We start from the raw sequence: 25,313 nt of genomic DNA on the forward strand, positions 1-25,313 counted from the left end.
TGTCCACTTCTGGACAAGTAAGCATCATATATCCTTGGAGCCCCAGCTGTGTCCTTGGGGAGTTCCCTCTGTAGCCACAGTCGTAATACTGGATTGGAAATAGCTTGGAGCACCTGCGCTAAAAAGGGGATTTGGTGTACTGCAAGTAGATCATTATAGGCCCAACGACATCTACTGTGAAGTAAGTCTGATATTGGTGTCTCGAGGTCAACACGCCCATTTTCTACATTTCCTATGAGAATATATGTAATTTAAGAATACTCTTTAATAGACAGTAAAAGTATTCCGGGTTTTCCGGTTACAAAGCTTAAATTCCAACTGTGGCTTAATTTCTCTGACAAGTAATACCGGTTATCCCGAGCTGTAACATGAAGCTTACTTCCCTCCGCGCCGGGTGGTGTCGTGAATCAGGAGCTCACTGTTGTAGTCTTGGTGAAGGAGCGTTGTCCTCACCTCGCCTCACCTGCCTTTTCAAAATGAAGTGTTGAAATAAAACCGTCTAGGACAATTCTTATTTGAGGACACGACAATGGTAAGTAACATTAACTATGCGTTGAGCTTTTTGTAGCATCAGGTTTGTTCAGAATTACGTGAAAGATGTGCGAGCTTGTTTGTGACCGCACGCGCAGGGTAGTTGTAGAGCACGTTCTGAGGTTGAATCTGTGTTCGTGTTTTAAACGGTAATATTGCTGTTAAAATGTAATATAGATGGATGTAGATGTAGTTCGCCGCCTTCTTTTCCCGACACAGACATAGGCAGACATGTTGTCGCATAATAATAATTGCGGTAGGCTACTTGCTTTGTACAATCATGGCCATGCAAGGTAAAGAGGGTGGAATACAACCTCAAAGATTAGACGTATTCTTCTTTAAGGAAATGCCATGACAAAAACTAGTTAACCTGCATGGTTGCTTTTTTTCTGCAGGTAGCAGACAACATCACTGGAAAAATGCATCATCATCATCCGAGCTACACACTCGTGTCTTGGCTTATCTAAAATATTCTATAAGAAAATGCTGCAAAAATGCAGTCGTATGGGTGTTGTACAAGAAAACTACAAATCCCAGCAGGAGAATTGTGATATAATAGGACATTAAAGATCCAATCAAGTAGATGCAATTCTTCAGCGCTACAGCAACATTTGTGGCCCATAAAGATATATGACAGGGATTTTTTCTCTGGCTGAATGAATTATTACTCCAGACAAGAAGCAGATGTGACTGGAAATAAAGATATCTTAGCCTAACTCCTTCACACCTTAAAGATAAAGACTGCAAGATCTACCGCAGCCATGCACAGCCCTGCTCCGGAAATTGTGGCAGGCTATCCAAGTGGTTGTGTGGCAGATAAAGATGCAAATCCGGAGACAACCTTGGGGAGTGCCTACTCTCCAGTGGACTACATGAGCATCACCAGCTTTCCGCGGCTGCCGGAGGATGACATGCAGTCTGGGGAAAATACCCTGAAATCTCGCAAAGATGATGACAATGTCCTGAGTGAGCAAGATACAGGTGAGTCAGCCAGGTCACTCATTTACTTCAAAATATACCTTCACCAAAGGCTATAGTGTGTTTACATTTCTTTGTGGAGACTCATGGAGCAGCATTGTTTTCCAGTCGGATCTACGAGACTTGTTTTCACTGCAAGGTTGGATTTGAGCTCGGGCTGCATTTTAATCTAAGCTTTTTCTTTCGTGTTTGTTGTCCGTCAAGACCCAGATCTGTTTCTGAAGTCGGCTCGCCTCCAGCGTCTTCCCTCCTCAGCTTCGGACCTGGCTAGCCATGATATTGCATCCCTGCAGGAGACCACCAGAGACCCCTTTACGGAAGACTGTGCCTGCCAGCGAGACGGACTGACAGTCATCATCACGGCATGTCTCACCTTTGCCACTGGAGTCACAGTAGCCCTCATCATGCAGATCTACTTTGGAGACCCACAGGTAGGGTTATGTGTGTTATGTGCTGTTGGAATTGTAACCATTTTGCTATAGTGTTGCTTTCTCATCACATAATTTAAGGTGATTATAGGATTGTGAATAATTCTATGTGATCCTCTTAGTGCCTCTTAAGAGTTTTTTTCTCCTGTTTCTTGCAAGGTCTTTAACCAAGGGGCAGTGGTGACAGATGTGGCCCAGTGTACATCCCTTGGCTTTGACGTTCTGGGGAAACAGGGGTCCAGTGTTGACGCTGCCATTACTGCTGCAATCTGTTTAGGAATTGTCCACCCTCACACTTCTGGTATTGGAGGGTGAGTGATAGAAACATATAAATCCCTACTAAACAGGATTACAGCTAAAGCTCCTTGACTTGGTTGAAAACGTAGCCAGCTTTGTGCTCTGTTGATGTGTAGCGGGGGAGTTTTGCTGGTGCATGACATCCGTAAGAATGAGACGAGGGTCGTCGACTTCAGAGAGACGGCTCCATCTGCCATACATGAGGAGATGCTGCAGAGGAACCTTGACCATAATGTAAGGCTTTTTTTTGGTGTATACTTCCAGCAGCCAGATATTATGAGAGGGAACAGAGGATAGTCTCGCTGTGTCTGTTTATTAATCGTGTGCACTCTGTTTTTGCTGTTGCATTTCAGCCAGGCCTGCTTGTGGGAGTACCAGGCATGCTCAGTGGGCTGCATCAGGCACACCAGCTTTATGGCAGGTATGGTAACTATTATATAACACTATTTTTAGTGCAATCTTTCCTTGTACCACGTCATAAAGGCGTGTTTCCAGATTTTCTAAATTCCTTCTTTCCTTTGCTGTAGGTTGTTTTATTTTATGTCACGCCCTTTATAGCTAAAACACAATGTATTATATTATTCTTTCTAGCCAAGAATAGTAAAATCCTACTTCATGCTGGCTCTGACAAAGCCTGCACTAATCTTAGTGTTCAAAGGAGGTGGATCTCTCTCTGAAAGAATCACCAGCTGTGTTAAAAAGAGAAGACGTTGTTGTTTTTTAAAAGCCTTGGTATCAGGCTGCAATTACTCTGCTGTGTAATTATCATGAGCCTGATGTCTCAGCTGTTGAGAGAATGATGCTACTAAAGTGACTAACTTGCTTTACCCATGCAAGGGTATTAAGTGTAATACAAACATATTGTGGTTTATATTGTGTGTTAATATTTTTGTACTTTGTTTGCCCAGGATCCCATGGAAGGACTTGGTTACAATGGCAGCAGATGTGGCCCGAAATGGATTTAATGTTACTCATGACTTAGGTAAGTACAGTGCAGTGGGAAGTCACTGTCACTAATGAACATGTCCCTGCAATTAAAAAAACACAAGTGTTATCATGACAAGATGAAGCCATATTAAGAGATAAGGTGTGATCTTTTCTCCCTTTTCTCTCTCCCCAGCTCAAGCTCTGGCTAAAGCGAGAGACCAAAACATGTCCGATGCATTTCAGGATTTGTTCCTCCCAAATGGCCAGGCTCCCCTCCCTGGGCTGTTCAGCAGACGCCTTGATTTAGCAGCCATCTTGGATGCTGTCGCAGTAAAGGGGATATCGGAGTTCTACAGTGGAAACTTGACGCAGGAAATGTCGGCAGCAGTAAGAAAGAATGTTTTTTCTCTTTTTTTTCTGTTTTCTCTTTTTTCTGTATCCAACTGTGATTATGTAAGTAGTCATTAATTCTGCATGTTCTCCATGGAAAGCCACTTTTACCCCTCAACAATCTCTGTTGTACTTTCATCTTAGCTTTTTCAATTCAGGCTTGGTTGACGTAATAATTCAGCCATGTCATACATAGAGAAAATAACGATGTCAGTTAATTGTAACTCATGAATCTGTCAGCAAAAGACCCTTTTTATTACACACAATCTCACAAAACAAAGCCATATTGTGATAATAATGTAAAAATGAGTTTTCTATAGTCGCAGGATTTGCTTCATTTGCCTTTAGCGGTGCAACTTTGCGTTTGACCTTGTTTCTAATTGTGCTACATAAACAATTTCCCTTGTGGTTTGGACACACCTTAGAGGAGCAGTTCACCCCTGGAAAAAGCCACTTTCAGTCAAAGCTGGTGTTCTCTGTGATCGATAGAAGCAATAATATTTGAAATTGGCGCCATAGCTGTGGAGAAAGTTGTACAAACAGCTTGTGGTTTCGCATTTCTACATTCCTACAACACCCAGCGTGCATTGCACCCCTCCCTCTGAAAGGAACGGCCCAGCGAGAGACGTGGAGTGAAATACTGCCGTTTTCGCTGCAGGCGATGGCTCAGAGCGGGACAGAATCTGAAATACGATGAGAATATACTGCTGGATCGTCTAAAAAAACTTTGGGTCTGCAGTCTACATTTCAAACCTGACAATTTTGAATGAGACATGATATTGGAAAGGGCATTCTAGATTGAGGAAGTGTAGCTTAGCAAGCTCCCTGGCCTCCGCCAGACTCGGGTATTGACAGGTCATAGTTTTTACAGGGCTCAAGACAAAGATGACTCATCAAATTTAAACTCACTCTGCATTTTGAATAGGTGCTAGCAAGAGGCGGAGTGCTCACAGAAGATGACTTTGGAAACTACAGCACGGTGTTACAACAGCCAGCAGAGATCATGTATCAAGGTAAATACCGGGATTAATTTAAAAAGAGCTGTAAGAGGGAGATGCCATAAAGGTCCACCTGAACCTAATAGCTTGATTTCACCAATTTGATCCCCAATAACTGTCTGGATTCACTTCACTGCTGTTCTAGCAGCTTGATGTTGACCAGAACCTAGTTTCATGACCTGCTATTGAGGTCAGACTTGGCTTTGCCATGAGCCAGGATTTCTTGGATTTCCACTAAGTATGTTGTGTCTCAGCTCTGGAGCGCCTGTCAGGTTTGTCGGCAAGATGAGACAAGCAGACAACTTTGAGATGTTTGTCTCCGAATGGAGTTTGGACAGACCTTCTCTGATGCAATGTCAGGATTGCAGTTGGAAAAAAATGCAAACAGTCACTCAGTTTGTGCTTGTTTGTAATTGCGCTGCACAAACATTTGCTTCCATTTAGGTCTGGACACACCTTAAGAGTCGGTGACATTACAGATGAAGTTTGGAGGAAAGCTGTTGAACTCTTAATTAGAGAACCTTGTAAAACATATCGTTCTTTTAAACAGTGTTACCACCTTAGTGAACAGATGTGCACATTTTGCGCTCTGAGCCTCAGACAGTTTCTTTTTGTGTTACTGTAAATACAGCAGTCTAACACACACTTTAATTTGAGCTGTAGACTAAATGATTAGAAGGAAACACGTCTATGCTGGTTTTGATTTTGACATTTCTTACTAAATGTATTAAAAATGGTGTTTCATGGTTTGAAGATGTCTCAATAGGCCATCTTTAAAATCAGCCCTGTACCTTGCAAGGTCAATGCTGACATAGCATTATTTAGCATAGATTTGAAGGGTTGGGACTTGTCTAAATTATGACATTTATATTTACATGAAGAAGTATAACTCGAACTGAACATTGTCGCTCAGAAGCCAGGTATGCTGTAATTAAGTTATTATTTCTGTATTGCACTACTGTATATTTATTGACACACCAAGCTGATGTGGTTTTGTTTGTGTTCACACTTTTACATTGTCAGTGATATGATTTATTGTTGTTTCTAAAGGACACCATGTGATGACCGCCTCAGCCCCACATGCGGGTGTTGCCTTGATCACTGCTCTCAACATCCTGGAGGGCTACAACATCACCAGCCAGATGCCCAGGAACAGCACCTTCCACTGGATTGCAGAGGTAGTATGCTATCTGCTTCACCACGATCTGCCAAGTGCAGTCATTTCTGTGTCTTTGACTTATTTGTTTATTTCGCATTCCCCTCCCAGGCTGTAAAGATAGCCCTCGCCCTGGCCAGTGGGCTGGGAGATCCTATGTATGACACTTCTGTCTCCGAAATTGTCGCCAAGATGCTGAGGTAGACGTCCATAATGTCGTCTAAAAATATATAATGTCATCATTATTGTCAGAATTCAGATAGGCATTTTCACTAAACCACGCGCTTTGTTTTTTTCCAACTCCAAGTAAATCACAGGCTTCCCTATTCCGCCAAATGATAAGCGACACTCAGGCCTTCTCTGCAGGCCATTACACTCCATCATTTACCTTGGAGGAGGGTGCAACAGCAGCCCAAGTCATGGTTATGGGCCCAGACGACCACATCGTATCAGTCATGAGGTACATTGTGCTTTAATTGAGCTGTTCTTGTACAGTACTTTGCTAAGCCTGCAGTGATATGACTGAAAAGCTCCAACTAACACCAGTTTTCTTACGGTTGTTTTAGCTCTCTCAACAGACCATTTGGCAGCGGAATAGTGACTCCTTCAGGAATCCTCTTAAATAGCCAGATCCTGGACTTCTCCTGGCCTAATAAAACCAAAACCACGTCACCTAACCCGGTAATTGTGCAGTTTGGCTTTTTACACTGAGTGCAGGATTGATTGATTTCGAAATAGAGAAAAAGCTCTTATGATTTTTGTTCTCTTTTGCTGCAGCATAACAACGTCCAGCCTGGGAAGAGGCCCATGTCGTTCCTGATGCCCACTGCAGTGAGGCCTGCTGTGGGGTTATGTGGCACATACTTAGCTGTTGGGTCGTCCAATGGAGAAAAAGCTCTCAGTGGCATCACACAGGTCATTGAATTACTCCAAGAAGTATTGAAATTCATGATTGATTGTTGGAATTCTGTCAGTGAGGAAATTGATGTATATCTTAATACAAATACACTTTAGTTTATTCTTATCTGATCAAATTAAATGTTCATTTTATTAACAAAAAATCATTTTAATAATGTAATGTCTTATTATTCAATATATCGTATTCTGCTTTCTGACCCTTCACAGGTGCTGATGAATGTTCTGTCTTCACGTAAAAATATGAGTGACAGCTTAGCCTATGGAAGACTCCACCCACAGCTGCTGCCCAACACCCTTCTGGTAGACTGTAAGTTTTTCCGATTGATCCTATTGTGTTTATTGATTGTACCACATGTAGCCGAGTCCGTACCTTTCTGTTATCATAGTGCTTCAACTTCAGTTGTCTTTTCCTCCTTTTTTTTCCCTCCAATATGTATCTACGTTTTTTAAAAATCCAATAGTGCCCTTGAGCCAGTATTTACATTATCATCAGATCACATTTTTGTTTTCACTATACATAGTTGATGAGTGGCTGAAACGCAGCAACTACTTTTATTTACATCAAAAACAAAGCTGGCAGAGTGAAAATGCCTTCCTGACTTCTTAGCCAAGAAGAATATTAACAATTGCTTCTTATGTAAATATGTGCAAACAATCATTATGTGTAAACAGATCATCGCTAAAATTTGCCAAGTGACTAAACACTGAATAACAAAATGAACGGATTATAAAAGGATCACTTTTGAATGGCTATAACGCGGTACGGAAAACAAGAACTACAAACAAATTTGAAGATTTAGGATCATCAATCGCATTTTTAGGTCAAATCTCTGCATTCTTGTGTTTCAAGCTGCATCATGTTAAACAGAGTCTCAAAATTACTCTTCACTGTTTGTAGTCTGCACAAGGCTTTTATCACGTGCTGAATTATCTGCTGAAGCCCCCCCCCCCCCCCCCCCCACCTTTAAAACAAACCGACCTGTTAATGAAAACAGTGAATAAAGCAGTTTCACGCTACAAATCAGTGTTTCCCTGACACTCTTTGGTGGACATAGGATGTCGGGAGGAGCTGCAAGCCCAGCTGCTGATAGTTTGTTTGTAGGTGCCCATGTTGTTTTTAGGTAAATATTTCTTTAGTGTTCTAATTCAGGAATTATCTGCCAAAGTCTCCTCCTCTCTAAAACAAACAGACAAGGTCATGTGGTGATTAAACACATAAAATCACTAAGCTCCTGTTTCTCCAATGCTCTTTGGCTGGACTTCTACTGCTACTTTAGCCCACTAGCTGGCTAAAAGCTTTCATTTTGTTAAAGCTCCTGTGAGTAGTTTTTAGATGGTTAGAAAACAGACTGAAATGAACACTGATGCCTCTACATGTCCTACAAAAGCAAACCATCAGGGACAAGACTGATTATTTCTATGTTGTCATTTGTAACGCCTGAAACCGCTATTGTGGGGTAGGTGTTAGACGAAGCATGCTGCAGAAACAGCCTTTGTTTACATTTTCCACTGCAAAGATTCGAGTCACACGTTTGACTGTTAAAACACAAATTAGACATGTACGGGACGAGACATGTACGGTACGAGATAAGCACAGAGATAGGTTACTACTTTGTCCACAGGGGTTGCCAGAATCGACAAACTGAAAGTTCCTCACAGGAGCTTAAAAGGATAATAGTTAAAAACAACAGTGACATGATTTGAAACATTGAAAAAGTAGGTAGCTGGAAATGTCAAAATAGCCAACAGGTTGAATATTCAAAGCTTCATAATTAACAGCCAAAGCCAGTGAGACTGACTGAATTCTCAGTTAGGTACAGGACAAACATTAAATGTCCCTAAGGCTCAGGAAATTAGATAAGTAAGTTACATACATACATCACCATGGTGATCCAGTATGCAGCACAGATCAGGATGTTTGGGATCTTGCTTTGATCTAAATAAAATCTGAGCATGGCTTAAAATACTTAAGTTTATGCCATGATAAGCCAATGTAAAGGTACGTTTGTTACAGGATGTGTGCTTGAGTTTAAACATTTTATAGTATGACCTGCTTGACTAAATATCCTAAAAAACTATGATGGCTATATCCGCTGTTGATTTCTTTTAACAGATCATTATTACATTTGAATAGTAGAGTCTATCTCCCCACCATCCTCAGATCATCATCCTCTCTCCTACTGTCTTTCTCTCTCTCTCTCTCTCTCTGCTACAGCTGAGTTCTTGGACGAAGACGTGGAGCTGCTGCAGGCCAAAGGTCACAAAGTGGAGAGGACAGAGGTTCTCTCATTGGTGGAAGGCACCCGCAGAACCAATGACCTCATCATTGGGGTGAAGGACCCTCGTAGTGCTGATGCCTCTGCCCTCACTATGTCCAACATGCCCTAGTGTATCCCTCTATCCCCCATATTTCAGACATTATGAAGAAGGGTAGGAGTAACACTGTAGGATTGATGGTTAATGGAAGGAACTTGCTCATCAACTAATACACTAGACATACGTTTGGTTTGGTTATTTCAATAACAAAACATTGAGCATTGTGTGAAATGATATTGTAGGGATCTCAGTATATTTTTTACACACCCTGATGCTGGTATGCCCTCTCTCACAGCATCAAGTAACATTGATTACAGTGTAGGTAGTCTTAAAAGTGTATTTCTATCCCTTTCAATGGCCAGAGCAGGACACAGAGATGCAAGGCATGCTCACAAATGTATGTTTGATGTATCCAGTTTCTCTCAAAGAATACAATACATTTGGGAGGTTTTCAGTGTATTCATTTGGTGAGTGTGAGACAGAGAAAATAGAAAAGTGTAATAGCTTTTAGAGCTATTTTCACAACATTGAGTGGCAGCTACTTTCTGGCCTGTGGGGAATTGAACGGGTGCTGCACTTTAAATACTCTCACCCTGAATATGGGGTATCAGGAAATGTGATGGATATTTATGATGAACAAATTCTTAATAAGAACGGGCAGACATTAAAGAAATAAGGATGCCAGACCAGGAGGCCAGCATTTACGGCACACGCATGGTCCTGGGTGCATTTGAGCACCTTTCTGCTCTTCAATTCTTCACCTGTATTTGACTGGTGTCAAAAAGGACACAGAAGGACACAGCTGATCGTGATCAGCTTGAATTTTCACACCTAATTAGATTATTTAAACAGAACTCAGAGACTAAACCATTTGATCCCCTGCTCATTAAATGGTGTGTAACTGTGATTAGATGTTGTTTGGTACAGCTGCTGGAGTTTTAACTGTTGCAAATGTTCAATGGCTTATTAGGAGCAGTTTAGACTAACACAAGGTACATCATCCTGAAATACGGTAAGATTTTCACATCTCACTGGAAGTCCTTAAGCAGGTGGATTGGCTTCACAGGTGTTATTTACCATCAATGGTAGAATAAGTGTATTTGAATATGTAATTTAAGAATTCTTATTTGTTGCATGACTTGTTTTAAGCTTGTGGCTTGATTTTTTTTTTTTTTTTTTAAATTTAGAGCAGGGATCCTTTTTTTTACGATGGGTATGATCAGATTCTTTACAGATGGATTGAATGTAATCTGTCTATTTTTATATGAACATTTGTTGGGCTTTATGCATTTTTTTTCTACCATTGTAACAAAATGCGTTCATCAAGCACATTTTAGAAAAGGCAATTATGTTTTTTGTTCTTGTTTATTATTTAAGGCTGCTTATTTGAAGTTTGGACCAACAACTTTTATTTTTAAGAATTGCATTCTAAAAAGTGGTTAATTTGAGGATGGCTGATGCTGACTAATCAACATGATTTCAACCTTATTGTCTCTTTTGTTGGGCACTAGTGCAATATGACTGTTGATGTTTTTCCCTGTACTATAGAGTACCATGCCTTAAGGTACACATTTGCACAACACCAGGGGTCCGTTTCAGAAAGCGGGTTTAGTGAAAACCCCGGGTTTGTTAACCCTGAAATGAGGGGAAACCTCGGGTTTGCCGTTTCAGAAAGAGAGGTAACTTTAACTCTGAGTTGGTTACTATGGTAACTGTGTCTGTGAACCTAACCTGGTCGGGAGCAGGTTTTCTTCAGGAAACTCAAGAGTTTCGCTCTGTCTCCTCCCTCTAGCATATAAAACCCTGATTCGACTTCCTTAATCATTCAGCCCATGGAAGCCATTATTTTTAACTGCTTCCATGTACGTTTTTCTCCTGATGGATTGCTCCTAAATTAATATAAATTTAAGCTTCCGGTCGTGATTAAGTATTAAATAAATAGACCAGTTCAAACTTGCGAATTTACTTGAGCAGCAGTTTCTTCCCACGCCGCTTCTCTCTCTTTTGCAGCTGCAGCCGTGTTACTATATTTTTCTAAAAACATGCTATTCGCTGAACGTCCCACGAGGATTTCGAGCTCCACTGGTGTGACGTAGGAGGACCTCTTTTTGTATACCGTTGCCATGGTGAATCGTGGTATCGGGGCTCCATTAATGCTGGCTTTTTATAGTCAGCGTGCACGCACTTAAGTCCAGCTGAACCTACTCAGAGTTGATTGAACTAACTCTAATCAGCTGTTCTGAAACCAAAAAGCCAGCAAATTTTGAATCAGAGTAAGTCAAACCACAGTCCGGGGTTAGACTGAGGGTTGTTGAACCTCCTTTCTGAAACGGACCCCTGATGTTTGATTTCATGTGCATTTGTATCCGACTTTAATAAACAATCCGCACTGTCCAAACCCAAGAATAAAATGTTTGACCCCCCCTAATGTTAACAAATGTTTGCCCAATTGTTACCTCATACAGGTGAATTTACTGCATTGGATTTTTTGCTGATATCCGATATGCCTATATTTACCAACCCTTTTTACTGATTGCCCATTTCGATACCGATATATTAGGCACATGTTTTTTTCCACGTAGTTGCAGAGAACATCAACTCTCTACTACTCTTATTGTAGTGGCCCACAGGCAGATTCTTGAGATGGCCAATTAAATTTGTAGAGTTCAATGGATGAGATTAGGCCCCTCCTCGCATGACCAATGCTGAGCACAATCACAAACTTTGAAAAACTGCCATACTGCAGACTTGCACCCTTCTTCACGCTTGACAGAAGACGGGTGGCGCACACTCCTGCAGAGTTAATGTCGTAGCATTACGTCAAGCTTTTTTAGGGAATCATCGAGCGTTTAGGCATAATTAAAGCATTATTTTGTTGCCGGAAAATATTGGCAGAAAAATGACATCTGCCGATACAGATATGTCATTTTCAAGCCATTATACGCAGATACCGATAACGTACCGATAATATCATGCATCCCTACCTGTTATTAATAAACATGAGTCTATGGTGGATTTGCTCATTAATCAAGATTCTGCTGCATACATTTATATAGAGACATTGCAATAATTACAAGTGTTGTCAGGATTTTATGATTCTGATAATAGAAAAACTCAACTTATTTCTGACACAAGTTCTCTTTTTTAACATAATAAATTCTAAATCTATCTATCTATCTATCTATCTAATATAAATCAAAGAACCAATTGTTTAAAATTTAACTATGAAAAAAAGGCTTTGGTTTTTGCAAAGGCGTAGTTTGAAACGAAACGTTTCCACACATTTTTTTTTACTATACTATTATGGTCACTGAAATGCCAAACGCTCCTTTACTTCCACAACTTAGCTTTTATTTTGGAAGATACCGGAAGCAGTTTTTTTGTTCCGCTAGCTTGACGTCGTTTCTTCTGGCTTGCATCTGATTCATGTTTTGTTAGCTAATCTGGCTAGCAGATGGCGACTGGTTGAACTTATTTTCAGATGAATATATGTGGTAAGCCTTTTGCTTTGCTCATGCGTAATTTACTTCTAATGATATAAAGCAGTTTAAAGCTGCTACACTAGGAGGCTAACAAGTTGTGTTTTAATGCATTCATGTTGAATTAGCTGCAGTGCTTCAAAGCTAACTTAGCTAACGTTTGCTAACTGGGGCTTTCGGGGTACCTGGAAGGAGCCGACTCGGCGTCAATTTAATCCTCTTTTTGTAATGGGTGTCTGTTAGAGAAGTATTATTTGACTTTTAATTGATGTTCATATTGGCTTGAAAATACACTGTGACATAGTATACGGGGTATTTGTGTTCTCCTTGCGGACTTAGATATCGTTCCGTTAGCTTACGGCTGCACTAAGGCCCGTGCTACTGCTGGGCCTATACTGTAAACCAAGCCGCCCAAAGGTTATGAAAGTGAAGGTTTTCAATGTCATGATATTTGATTTTTACTTCAAATCATGCTGCAGCTAAAGTGTCCGGATTACCGGTACCTTTTATAACCTTTTGACATGTCTGCAGTGTTAAGTTTAACATCACTGGCCCTAGTGACGTCAGTAACGTACAGGTGTGTTGTCAATGTTGACCCTGCGATAACGTCATTCATTTACTTGACACGGATTGACAGAAAGGAAAATGCTGTTTGTGTTTGATCTGTTTGCGCTTACAACGTTTAATGAAAAGTTGTAGCTAACGTTACCTAATCATCCAGCATCCGATGTACTATATAAGCATGGTTATTATAGTAACGAAAAGTAAAACTAGCAGTGAAAAAAAATTCGCTAACTGAAATTAAAATAAAAACTACAATTTCAAAAATGCAAACACAAACTAAAGCTAAAGAGCAGGTAAAATCAGATAAGTTTTCGTTTTCCCCCCTCGATTCACTCTGTGGTTGCTATACCACTTTGTCCTGCTCTGTTTGACTTCTCCAGGGACACTGGCCTAATAAAAAGGCATAGTGAAAATCACATTTGATGTCATGCATTATTTCATCCTACTCTTTTCAGCGTCTTTAAATCAAGGCTTTCCTCTTAGTATGTGAAAAAAGTAACACGAAAACAAACAAACAAAAAAACTAAAACTAGTCAATTCCTCAAAATAAAACTACTTATGAACTCGTAAAACTAACTAAACCATTAATCTGAAATCAAAAACCAAAATGAAAGACAAAAAAAACAAACTAATGAAAATAATAAACTCTTGTGACTTTTCTACTCCAATTGTATCTTTAAATCTTTGTCATGGTTGACAAATGATCCTTTCCCCCCCCCCCTTCATTTGCAATTCTAGCATAAAACGGTTCAAACGCCACTCCTAGTTATAGGGGAAGATGGCACATCGACGTAGCCCACCTCATCCGTCCCAGAGGACGGAGTACCTGGAACCTGATAATGATTCCGACAGGGACTCTGGTGTTGGGGATGATGCCGGGGAGGATGCTGAGAGTTGCCATGGAAGCACAGTCACAGAAGAGGAGACAGTCAACAAGCAAGATGGCACTGAAGAAAACAGCGGAGAGGGAGGAGATTTTACAGTTTTTGTTGCCTTTCAAGGGAATATGGAGGATGAGGACTTCACACAAAAACTTGACATTATCCTCAACGGGATACCAAACATGCTTGATCTGGGTTAGTTCAATTTCTTTTGACTTTTCTTTAAGTTAACCCTACAGGTTTTGTTAACTGCTTACACACTGAGAAAACAGATGCGACCTGCCCAGTACAGTTGTCCACTAATGGCCAGAGTACTCCTGCTGTCAACTTCAATTCAACTAATAGTAAATTTAACCTCGGAGCTTTCAGGTTTTGATTATTTACAACACAGATGCACAGTAAATGTAGTAGGCCTTGTGACATTGATGAATAAAAGATGACATTGTATTGTCAAAGTGTGAGAATGAAGGCACGTCTTGCATAATGGGGTGTATACTTACTCAGTGTTAAGGTAGCAGAGGTTCCTTTGCTTTGTCTCTTTGTTGCAAGTGTCGATTTGAAACGTGCCCCTTTTTCTGTTAACCAGTGTATTTTCCAGCAGCAGTGTTGTGTGTCCATCCTTTCCTTGCCCTTCTCTAACTAGTAATTAGTAGAATGAGTTCCATTTTATATTCACTGTTATTGCAACTTGTATTTATTCATTATCCTGATTGTAGGCCCAAAGAGGCTACAGCCACAGCATGTGGAGCCGTGGAACAGCGTGCGTGTTACCTTTAACATTCCTCGGGATGCTGCTGAGCGACTCAGATTGTTGGCGCAGAACAACCAGCAGCAGCTCCGAGACCTGGGGATTCTCTCAGTGCAGATTGAAGGTATGAGCACAGACTTCAAACAACCTGCTATTTCAGGAGACAATGTTCTATAAAGGATACAAACTAGACTTCCTGTACTGACTGCTGTTTATACATATTCCCTCTTTTGATTTTCAGGGGAAGGGGCCATCAATGTGGCTATGGGACCAAATAGAGGACAAGAGGTCAGAGTGAATGGACCAATTGGAGCACCTGGCCAGATGAGAATGGATGTGGGCTTCCCAGGTCAGCCTGGTCCAGGTATTGTTTTACTAAATTGATTAGACATGGAATCTTTAGATCAAGTAAACTTTGTGCTTGAATATTGGAAAGTAGTTTTAGCAGTACTAATAATATATTTTGTATACTCGTGTTTTTATGATGATAGAGTAGGTAATATGCAAACATTGTTTTTTTTTCTTTTATGTATGTCTGACCCACATGCATTTATAAATAGACTAAATAACAAGCTGTAATTGAATGTACTTCATTTTTGTTTTTAGTTATTGCTATTCAATATTTATATTTAATTTAATTTTTTTATAAGGAGGTGTAAGGATGCCTAATCCATCGATGGTTCCCCCTGGGCCTGGCATGGCAGGTCAGGCTATGGTGCCAGGCAGCAGTGGACAGATGCATCCCCGTGTTCCCAGACCATCTTCACAGACAGGTTCAGGTTTTTATTTCTTGTACGTCTAATGAAATATGTTGTAATTATGATTTATTTTGTCTTGGATGGTAAAATAACCGAGGAACTTCCTCCTCTGCTTTCACAGATGTGATGGATCCAATGATGCCAGGTATGTCAGTTCAGCAGCAACAGCAACTTCAGCACCAACAAGTTGGTCCCCACGGTTCAGGCCCAATGCCTCCTCAGGCTGCACATCACATGCAGGCTCTGCAGGCTGGTAGACCACTCAACCCGGCTGCACTGCAGCAGCTACAACAACAGCATCACCAACAGCAACAGGCCCAGCAGCAAGCTCAGCTCTCCCAGCTTGGACCTCGACCTCCATTCAATCCATCAGGCCAGATGGCTGTGCCTCCTGGCTGGAACCAGTTGCCTCCTGGGGTCCTCCAGCAACAAGCTGCCCAAGGAGGCACTGCCTGGAGAAAGCCCCCACCACAAGGCCAAATTGTTCAGCGCCCACCTTCCCTTGCTACCGTTCAGACTCCCAGCCATCCGCCCCCCCCTTACCCATTTGGCAGCCAGCAAGCTGGGCAGGTATTCAATGCCATGGGACAGGGGCAATTACAGCAGCAACAGCAGGCAGGTGTGGGTCAGTTTGCAGCCCCCCAACCTAAAGGCCCACAGGCTGGCCCTGGTGGTGTTGGACCGCCCAGAGCCCCTCCACCCCTTCCACCTACTTCTGGGCCACAGGGCAACCTCACTGCCAAGTCCCCTGGTTCCTCGTCGTCTCCTTTTCAGCAGGGTTCACCAGGGACTCCTCCCATGATGGCTCAGAGACCCACAACGCCACAGGGTTTTCCCCAGGGTGTTGGATCACCAGGAAGAGCAGCCCTTGGCCAACAGGGTAACATGCAGCAGGGATTCATGGGAATGCCCCAGCATGGACAGCCCGGGGCCCAGGTTCATCCAGGTGGGTTACTCTCACACCATTTCTTGTTAGATTAATGAAAGAAAAAAGAGGAAGGATAGTATTTTTTTGTCATCGTAAAATATCATGTAATGTGGAGGACATAAGAAATATGCTCTAGTGTATACAAAACAAAACAAATGAATCACTATTGATCACAGGCATGCAAAAGCGTCCAATGGGCTTTCCAACCCAAAACTTTGGGCAAGGTCAGGTGAGTGCCAGCAACCCAGGAACCCCAGGTGGAGGAGCCAGTCAACAGTTACAAAACAGCCAAGCGATGACTCACACAGGTAAAATGTCAACAACACACTACAAATGGGTAGGGGTATGTCTTAGGGTAAACACACAAGTTTTGGCCTGGATATTAAAGTGAAATGACATGAGAAGAGATGAAGTCATTTTTTAACCTGATGTTAATTTTCAACATTAAAAGGATTTAGTGTCTATACCATTACAAACAGTTTTGGCAATGATCCCTTGAATTTGGTTCTCACATATTTGCGACATTTGAATAGACTGAGGCGAGATCTTTTACATATGAAAAAAGTAAACTCTGTCATAACGTAAATATGTAGGATATGCACTTAGACTGATGAAAACAAGTCCATGAAAAACAATCACTAAATGACTAATGAATTTTATACACTACTGCATCTCATGTATGCAGCTTACTTCTAAAAAAAAACTAGCTACTTGTGAATATATTGAAAGTTTTTTTTTTACCACAGAGTATTGCAACATCACAATACAATTACATTTTACGCTTTTAGTATAATATTTTAATGGTAAAATTTGGACTGAAATGTCATACTGTGCAGTACGCAGAAGGCCCAGTAGCCCTCCATTTCTTTTGGGAAACTTATTTTACTAATGTTTTATTTTTTCTCTTTTCCTATTACATTAGGAGCTCAACCATCAGCCTCCACACCAAACTCCATGCAGGGTCCACCCCATGCTCAACCTAATATTATGGGTGCGCAGAGTAGCATGGCGGGTGCTCCCCCTGGTACAACTGCTGGGCCCAGTATGGGCCAGCAACAGCCTGGTCTCCAGACCCAGATGATGGGCCTCCAGCATCAGGCCCAGCCCGTGTCCTCCTCCCCCAGCCAGAAGGTTCAAGGCCAGGTTGGAGGTCAAACTGTCCTCTCAAGGCCCCTAAGTCAAGGGCAGAGGGGAGGGATGACCCCACCCAAGCAGATGATACCTCAGCAAGGCCAGGGGGTGATGCATGGGCAGGGTCAGATGGTTGGAGGCCAAGGGCACCAGGCCATGCTCCTACAGCAGCAACAGCAACAGCAACAAAACTCCATAATGGATCAAATGGTTGCCAACCAGATGCAAGGCAACAAGCAGGCATTTGGAGGCAAGATTCCAACTGGGGTCATGCCTGGTCAGATGATGCGAGGCCCTTCACCAAATGTTCCTGGAAACATGGCTCAGTTCCAGGGACAGGTTGGCCCACAGCAGATGACTCCACAACAGCAGCAGCAAATGGCTCAACTCCAACAACAGCAGTTACAACAGCAACAACAGCACCAGTTACAACAGCAACAGCTACAACAGCAGCAGCAACAGCAGCAGCAGCAACAACAACAACAACAACAACAACAACAACAACAACACCAGCAGATGAACCAGCAACAGTCTCAGCAGGTTCCTATTGCTGGTAATCCTAATCAAGTTATGGGCATGCATGGGCAACAGATGAGGCTCCCTGCTGGTCATCCTCTTATTCAACAACAGTTGCAACAGCAACAGTTACAGCAGCAGCAGAAACAACAGCAACAGGCAATGTTACAACAGCAACAGCAACAGCAACAGGCTGCTCAACAACACCCACATCCTTTGGGAGATCCTACTAGTGGGACAGGAGACCTGGGCGTACAACAGATGGTCCCTGATATGCAGGCACAGCAGCAGCAAGGCATGATGGCGGGCCCTCAGCACATGCAGATGGGAAATGGTCCCTTTCCAGGTCATGGCATGAACTTTAACGCACAGTTCCCAGGTCAGATGCCTATGGGTGGACCCTGTGGACAGCCCGGTGGCTTTCCTGTCAACAAGGATGTAACACTGACTAGCCCGCTGCTCGTCAACTTGCTGCAGAGTGATATCTCAGCCAGCCAGTTTGGGCCAGGAGGAAAACAGGGAGCAGGGGGGGGCAATCAGGCCAAACCCAAAAAGAAGAAACCAGCACGAAAGAAGAAGCCCAAAGAGGGAGAGGGACAACAGCAAGCAGAGGGACTTGGGTAATCATTTGTATTTGTTACAGTTTTGCATTCACCACAGTGGATAGTTGAAATAAACACATACACTCATTTGGTTAAGCTTCATCTGTTTAATCTCTTATTTTAGTGGTATTGATGTGGCTTCTGGCATGGAGGATTCTGAACTTCCAAATCTGGCTGGTGAACAAAATTTGGGCCTAGACAGCTCTGGCTCAAAACTCCCTGATTTTGCCAACAGGCCTGCAGGTAAATGACATAGATTAATGAACTCATTCGGGCAATTCTTTTGTATCTGTGTTTATTTGCTGATTCGTAAGCCGTAGCAACTTAACAAATGCTGTACTTTTCTATCTGTTTTGTTTGTTTGCTTCTCTTTACATTCAATAGGCTTTCCTGGCCAACCGGGAGACCAGAGAGTATTACAGCAGGTACCCATGCAGTTTATGCAGCAGCAGCAACAGCAGCAGCAGCAGCAGCAACAACAACAACAACAACAACAACAACAGCAGCAGCAACAACAGCAACAACAGCAACAACAAATGCAGCACATGCAACAGCAGCAGATACAACAACAACAACAACAACAACAAATACAGCAGCAGCAACAAATGCAACAACAAATGCAACAGCAGCAAATGCAGCAGCAACAACAACAATTACAACAACAACAACAACAACAACAACAACAACAGCAGATGCAGCAACAGCAGCAGATGCAACAGATGCAGATGCAGGGTCTCCAGAATGCTCAAGGACAGCAGGGGATGACTGGTCCACAGACTTCAGGTCAAGGCCAACCCCAGATGCACCCTCATCAGCTGCAGCAACAACAGCAGCAAAATCAACTGCCACACCTACAACAGCAGGTATTATTATTATTATTATCATCACCATGTGCCTAAGTAAAACTATTTGATATCAACTAAATGGTTGACAATTCATCTATTCATCACATTTGCATTTCAACAGCAACAGCAAATGATGATGATGCTGAAGATGCAAGAGCAGGCGAAGAATCGCATGTCAATCCCTCCAGGAGGGCAGCTTCCTCCTCGGGGCATGGGAAATCCACCTGAGGTGCAGAGGCTTCCTGTCTCACAGCAAGGCAACATGCCTGTAATGATCAGTCTTCAAGGACATGGAGGGGTACCACCATCACCTGACAAAGCCAGGGGGATGCCCCTGATGGTAAACCCACAGGTGAGGTGCATTTGGTGCACATCAAATAGTTATTGACATTTTTGTCGCCTTGAATTTAACTTGTGAGTGTATTGTTGTTTTCTGTCTTAAGAGGAAAATGTTAATTGTTTTGTTTTTGTTCGTCTTTCTAGCTTGCAGGTGTTGCGCGCAGAATGTCCCATCCTGATGTAGGGCAGGGTCCTCAAGGCACTGGATCTGAAGAAGCCTCTGCAGGGACCCATCCGAAGCAGGACAGGCCTGGTGGCCCAGAAATTGGGGTACAGCCAGGAAATGGGACCCAACAGATGATGGCCAATCAGGGCACCAACACTCACATGCTGAAACAAGGGCCTGGTCCATCACCAATGCCCCAGCACACAGGAGCTAGTCCCCAGCAACAGTTACCCACTCAGCCTCAACAAGGAGGTCCCATGCCAGGCCTTCATTTCCCCAATGTCCCCACAACCTCACAGAGCTCCAGACCCAAAACCCCCAACAGAGCCAGCCCAAGGCCGTACCACCATCCCCTCACCCCAACGAATCGTCCACCCAGTACTGAGCCCTCCGAAATCAACCTTTCACCTGAAAGGCTCAATGCCTCCATTGCGGGGCTGTTTCCTCCCAAAATCAACATTCCTCTCCCTCCCAGGCAGCCTAACCTTAACAGGGGATTTGATCAGCAAGGTCTTAACCCAACAACTCTAAAAGCCATTGGGCAGGCCCCTCCCAGCTTAACTCTACCAGGCAACAACAACAACAATGGCAATGCAGGTGGAAATAACACTAACAACAATCAACAGCCTTTCTCTACTGGCACTGGAACAGGAGGTGCAGGCGTTAAACAGGAAAAGCAGCCAGGAGGGCAGGGTAAGAGGGCAAGTCCTAGTAATAGTCGGAGATCAAGTCCAGCCTCTAGCCGTAAGTCAGCCACCCCAAGTCCAGGGAGACAGAAAGGGACAAAGATGGCCATCAGCTGCCCTCCCCCCCAGCAGCAGTTAGTCAACAACCAGGGGCAAACCATGATGCTAAGCCCTACCTCAGTACCCCCAAGCCCAGTATCTATGCCTTCACAAGTGAGTGGGGGCGTGGAAGCACAGCAGCCCCAGAGCCTCTTCCAAGGGATGCAGGGTAACCCTGTTGAGGGAGTCAGGGACGGTCAGGGAATGATAACAGCAGAGCAGCGACACATGCCTCATCCTCAACCGCAGCCACAGTCTTTGAGGGAGTTATCAGCTCCCAGAATGGCAAGTCCTCGTTTCCCCATGCCGCAGCACCCTAAATCTGAATTGGAACTGCAGGCTGGCACAGTTGATAGGCAGCCTGCAAATGCAGCACCGACACAGGACTCCGAGGTCTCACCTACTCTCAGGACAGCTCCAACCTCCCTCAACCAGTTACTGGATAACACGGGTATCCCAAACTTGCCTCTTCGGCCCATACAAAGTAATACTGTAGTGGGAAAGGAGAGTCCGAAGTCTGCTTTAGATCTAGAGAGACCAGTTCAAAGTAATTCCCAGAGTAAAGATATGTCAGCTTCTGTCGCTACTACTGCCACTATAAATGAATCAGAGGCTAAACCCAAACCTGCTGTTTCAACCCCTACCAGCAGTCCTAATTTGCAGCCTACTTCAATTACCAGCTTGCACCCTAGTACTAACACGAACTCCAATACTACCCCGAGCCTTAACCAAAACCCCATCTCCAGTCTTGGTGTCAATCCCAGTCTGAATGTAAACCCAACACCTACCCTCAGTACCAACACTAATGCCACCACAAGTGTAAGCCAGAACCCAGTCACTTCTGGTCAGAGTAGTCCTGCTTCAACTGTTAGTACCAGTTCTAACTCCAGCTCTGTTTTAAACCCACCAATTTCATCTCTAAAACCAAGCCCTAGTCCTAAACCTGTGACAAGTGTTCACTCAGTCATACAAATCCCTGCCTCCTCCAGCACCATATCCTCCAACCAAATCACTGTGTTTGTCACCTCTAACCCCATCACTTCTACCCCGACTCCTCAGGCACCCACATCCATGGTCTCCACCATGATGGCTGTCCCTAACAAGAACATTAGACCTCAGGACATCCGACAGCAGACCCCTGTCCCCCGACCCCAGTTTATCACCACCACCCCTGTATTCATCAACCCTATATTCCAGGTCCCTGGTGCATCTGTGGCTCCCAACACCACAGTGGTATCCCAGTCAGTCACCATGGTAGGACCTATCCAGGTGTCCACTACAAACATCCAACTTTCCCCTGCTCCAAGCTCCTCAAAGACATCAGTGGCTAACATGACCAGCACTCAGCCTGCCAGAAGTGCTGTCGGACAGGTCCAGATTGCCAGTTGTATTTCCTCTCCAGTCCCAGTTGGTACTCTTCAAGCTCCTCAGCAAAGTAACTCTGGGGCTCTCAAAACAGATAATCCAGTTGAGGGTTCTGCTCCGACATCTAGTCCCCCTGTCCAGCAACCATCTCACCATCCAGGTTCTTCAGCTTCATCTCCCTTTCAGCCACCTCTGGCTTCTCCTCCTCCCTGCTCCAGTCCTGGGGCTGTAAACCCCATGCGAAAGAGCCCCATGTCTCCACCTCCTACTACCCAGTTGAAAAGTAAACCTGTACAGGCTGCTGTACCTTTTACTGGGACAGCTGACTCCCAGCAGATTCACTTAGAAAAGCCTGCACAGGGGCCCTCTGGGATGGTGCCACCACAGGCCTGTCATCCTCCTGCTAGTCCTGCCACTCAGATTGAAGTACTAGTCCCCCAAACTACTGCTGCTGCTGCTCCAAACAATATTGCTCTGCCTGCAGTCTCCTCCCCAATCCCAATTCCTGTCCAAGTTGCTCCTTCTTCTCAGATTGTTACCCAGGCTCCAATGCCTGCACCTGCTTCAGTCTCAAGCTCAACCCCGGCTGTAACTTCTAAAGCTCCTATTGTCACTGTGGTTAGTACTACCACAGTTGTCCCTTCTGCTACCTTGCTTTCCTCTGTCACTTGTGAACAAAGCCCTGTACCGTCCACCGTTCCAATTGTTTCCGGACCTGTACCTGCTCAGGAGGTTCCCCCGACCAAATCTCCTCCAGTTGCTAACCCCAGTGGAGTTTCAGCAGCTCATTCTGAATCCCCAGCTGTGGAGCCCCACATGCCTTCAGCTTCAGCACCTGCTGAAACCTCTGGGATGGCCCAAGGTAAACACACAACTGTGAGCATAAAGAATCGATGGAAATGCAGGGCTACAGACTAATTTGTTCTATTGGCGGCACTGGTGTGCGTTTCTTTTTAATTTTAGGTGCACCAGCACACAATTTAGGTGCACCTGAGAAAAATGTTTTTATGCTCTCTCCTTTTTAGCAACTTCATCATATACGCACTCTTTTTCTTGTTTCCCACCTCAGCTTGGTAGTTTCTAATGGCCTCTCTCACTCATGTGCTCTCTCTTGCTAGGAGTGTCAGAACTTTAAATGAGCCTCATTAACAGTAGCACATCAAATATACAGTATGTAGTTATTTTGACAAAGAAACGAATTACCTTATATCTAAAATGTAATGGTAACCAGCAGTATGTTAATAGTGAATGACTTTGATGAAGGAGTGTAAAATAGTCAAATTTAAAAGAAGCAGTAAGTCATTTGCCTAAAGAATGAATGTCCATGTTTTCCTACGGCTTTTTCTCATATGAGTTAAAGGCAGCCTTCAAACACGAGCAATAGAGGGGTGAATGGATGTTTAGAACTTCACCTTCAGACAGTGCTTAGTGAAATGCAGCTCTGCACTATCGAAACTAATCATTAGCTGTTGCCAGCAACGTAGCCATCAAGCACCTGTTAGTCCTGTCCCAGGAGCTCCTGAGTACCAAGGAAGCCAGGATGGCCACTTAATGTTTCTAACCTTATAATCTCAGAAACATTATATGCATTTACGTACTAAATTGCTACTAATTGATCCTTTCTTCCCAGCACCTATTCAACCAGAAGCCCCACAATCGCAGGAACCTGTTTCCAGTGAGAAGACAGGTATGTGTGGTCTTCTTTCTTTTGAGGAAGTTGTTAATGCTTGTATATTAAATAGAAAAGGAGAGTCTCGTATGATCTGAAATGAGTCACTTGAAACTCTGGGGACCTAGAAATGACTCTTGTAACTTTTGTCCTGTTCAGGTGAAGAGGTCTCGACAGGATCTGAGCAGGGGTAAGATTCCTCAAAACATTTGTGTTCTTTTAACTGCTGTATTGTTGATTAGCTGTGTAATGATTCGTGTGCTGGGGTCTATTAAGATGTTCCCTCCTATTGATCTCTGAAAAGTTGGCATAGTCTTTAGACCCGTGCTCTTGGAGGAGAAATGCTTAGACATTTCTAACTCTACTGAAACTCAGGGAGTGCATTTGGTTGGCCAAGGGGGTACATGGTGAAAACAATGAGCCACGTGGCCTCAGCACTTGGTATGTATGATTAGCATGCAACAATATAAATATACTAATGCATGTCAGTATTTTAAACAAAGATCCGCCTATCACAAAGCAACCTGTACCACTCCAATGATCTTTTATAGCCATTTATTTTTTCCGGGGGATTGACATAATATGGTGGGGAAGTGAAGCCATGTTTTTTCAGCACAGTTTATAGTTTACCGCTGTTTTTCCACTTCTATCACAGATGGGCAAAGAAAAGAAAGACGCCCATCAACTTAGTCCCAAGGTATGTATTTTAACAAGTTTGCGCTGCAAAGACACAAGCAGTGATCATGTCGACGTAGTGGATGCTGTCGGGATGAAGATGGACAGTATCTGTGGTAGACGAGGAAAAACAGCAGAGTCCTGAGTGGTATTATATCTTTCTCTGAGTAGAGCAGAGTTAACTCAAACCCTTGCATCTTTAGTAACGTCCTGGTATTGTCCTTCCTTCTTTGTCGTTTGTTGTTTTTCTGTCTGGTCCTCCCAGAGCTGCTGTGGAAAAGCCCAAGGGACCGAGTAGACGCAGCTCCCGGGCAGAGAAGGAGGTGGAGGAGGAGCCAGTTGCGGACAGCGGCGTTAGGAAGAGATCAGCTAGGCCTGGAACTAGTGCTGCTGTAAAAGGTAATTTAAACAATCTATCATTTCACCTTATTTGAAACATGGAACAACTACCTTTTCCCCAATACAATTGTACACTCTCTTTAACAGAAACTGGAGCGAGCCCCACCCAGGCCAAACGAAGGAAGTCTAAATAGCCTGTGAACTGTACTGTAAATGTTTTTGTTTCCCGCTGTGAATCAATTATTGGTTTCTCTGTCCCAGATTATACATTTCACTGGATAAAGAAACCTTGTACAGATTGTTTTAAAAAGAAGTATGCTATTGTTTTGTCCATGCTATTACATGAGATTGTAGTTAGAATGTGTGCACACAGTATGTGTTTTGTGTGAATGTGCTTTTTATATTAAATGCTGGATTAATCATGTGAAGACTGATAATGAGCTTGTCATGATTGTATAACTATGTTGTAAAACTGAATTAAATTTTCTACTGCTTTTTGTTCTGTGAAACTTTGTAAATGATTCATGTATTGCTATGAGGATGTTATCACTATAACGTCAGTCTCAGTTTGCTAATTCAGAATT

General features: G+C 43.2%; 2 protein-coding genes across 4 annotated transcripts; both read left to right on the forward strand.

The window, feature by feature from the left end:
- The first annotated feature begins 34 nt into the window (after nucleotides 1-34).
- Nucleotides 35-11,362, forward strand: LOC138589972 (glutathione hydrolase 7). Of its 2 annotated transcripts, none has more exons than XM_069660484.1 (16): nucleotides 35-181; nucleotides 927-1,512; nucleotides 1,714-1,940; nucleotides 2,097-2,248; nucleotides 2,351-2,468; nucleotides 2,588-2,655; nucleotides 3,143-3,216; nucleotides 3,355-3,548; nucleotides 4,477-4,564; nucleotides 5,600-5,727; nucleotides 5,817-5,905; nucleotides 6,013-6,165; nucleotides 6,272-6,386; nucleotides 6,483-6,620; nucleotides 6,831-6,930; nucleotides 8,839-11,362. In XM_069660484.1, exons 2-16 carry the CDS (start codon nucleotides 1,293-1,295, stop codon nucleotides 9,009-9,011), a joined length of 2,037 nt encoding a protein of 678 aa, XP_069516585.1. In that variant the 5' UTR covers nucleotides 35-181; nucleotides 927-1,292; the 3' UTR covers nucleotides 9,012-11,362. The 2 variants fall into 2 exon arrangements, with proteins under 2 accessions (XP_069516585.1, XP_069516584.1); XM_069660483.1 differs by lacking the exon at nucleotides 35-181 and adding an exon at nucleotides 408-532.
- A 904-nt stretch (nucleotides 11,363-12,266) lies between these two features.
- On the forward strand, nucleotides 12,267-25,238 carry ncoa6 (nuclear receptor coactivator 6). 2 transcript variants are annotated; one of them, XM_069660659.1, is made up of 17 exons: nucleotides 12,267-12,433; nucleotides 13,721-14,058; nucleotides 14,580-14,735; nucleotides 14,853-14,975; nucleotides 15,262-15,384; nucleotides 15,491-16,315; nucleotides 16,474-16,605; nucleotides 17,220-18,564; nucleotides 18,671-18,789; nucleotides 18,931-19,409; nucleotides 19,513-19,743; nucleotides 19,875-22,908; nucleotides 23,677-23,733; nucleotides 23,875-23,905; nucleotides 24,371-24,412; nucleotides 24,656-24,789; nucleotides 24,877-25,238. In XM_069660659.1, the coding sequence occupies exons 2-17, from the start codon at nucleotides 13,761-13,763 to the stop codon at nucleotides 24,921-24,923; spliced, it is 7,176 nt and encodes a 2,391-aa protein (XP_069516760.1). In that variant the 5' UTR covers nucleotides 12,267-12,433; nucleotides 13,721-13,760; the 3' UTR covers nucleotides 24,924-25,238. The 2 variants fall into 2 exon arrangements, with proteins under 2 accessions (XP_069516760.1, XP_069516761.1); XM_069660660.1 differs by lacking the exon at nucleotides 24,371-24,412.
- The last annotated feature ends 75 nt before the right edge of the window (nucleotides 25,239-25,313 follow it).

Source organism: Semicossyphus pulcher, unplaced genomic scaffold (assembly GCF_022749685.1).
Source record: "Semicossyphus pulcher isolate SPU_LCO1_2020_fin unplaced genomic scaffold, fSemPul1.0.p SCAF_13, whole genome shotgun sequence".
NCBI classification, from domain to species: Eukaryota; Metazoa; Chordata; class Actinopteri; order Labriformes; family Labridae; genus Semicossyphus; species Semicossyphus pulcher.

Excerpts from the sequence above, each read along its gene's own strand:
- ncoa6 (XM_069660659.1), top strand. The coding sequence starts at position 13,761 with ATGGCACATCGACGTAGCCCACCTCATCCGTCCCAGAGGACGGAGTAC. Across the intron at positions 19,410-19,512 it reads TGCCACACCTACAACAGCAG|CAACAGCAAATGATGATGAT; the intron begins GTATTATTATTA and ends GCATTTCAACAG. Across the intron at positions 23,906-24,370 it reads TCGACAGGATCTGAGCAGGG|ATGGGCAAAGAAAAGAAAGA; the intron begins GTAAGATTCCTC and ends CTTCTATCACAG.
- LOC138589972 (XM_069660484.1), top strand. The coding sequence starts at position 1,293 with ATGCACAGCCCTGCTCCGGAAATTGTGGCAGGCTATCCAAGTGGTTGT. Across the intron at positions 4,565-5,599 it reads AGCAGAGATCATGTATCAAG|GACACCATGTGATGACCGCC; the intron begins GTAAATACCGGG and ends TTGTTTCTAAAG. Across the intron at positions 5,728-5,816 it reads CCTTCCACTGGATTGCAGAG|GCTGTAAAGATAGCCCTCGC; the intron begins GTAGTATGCTAT and ends TTCCCCTCCCAG.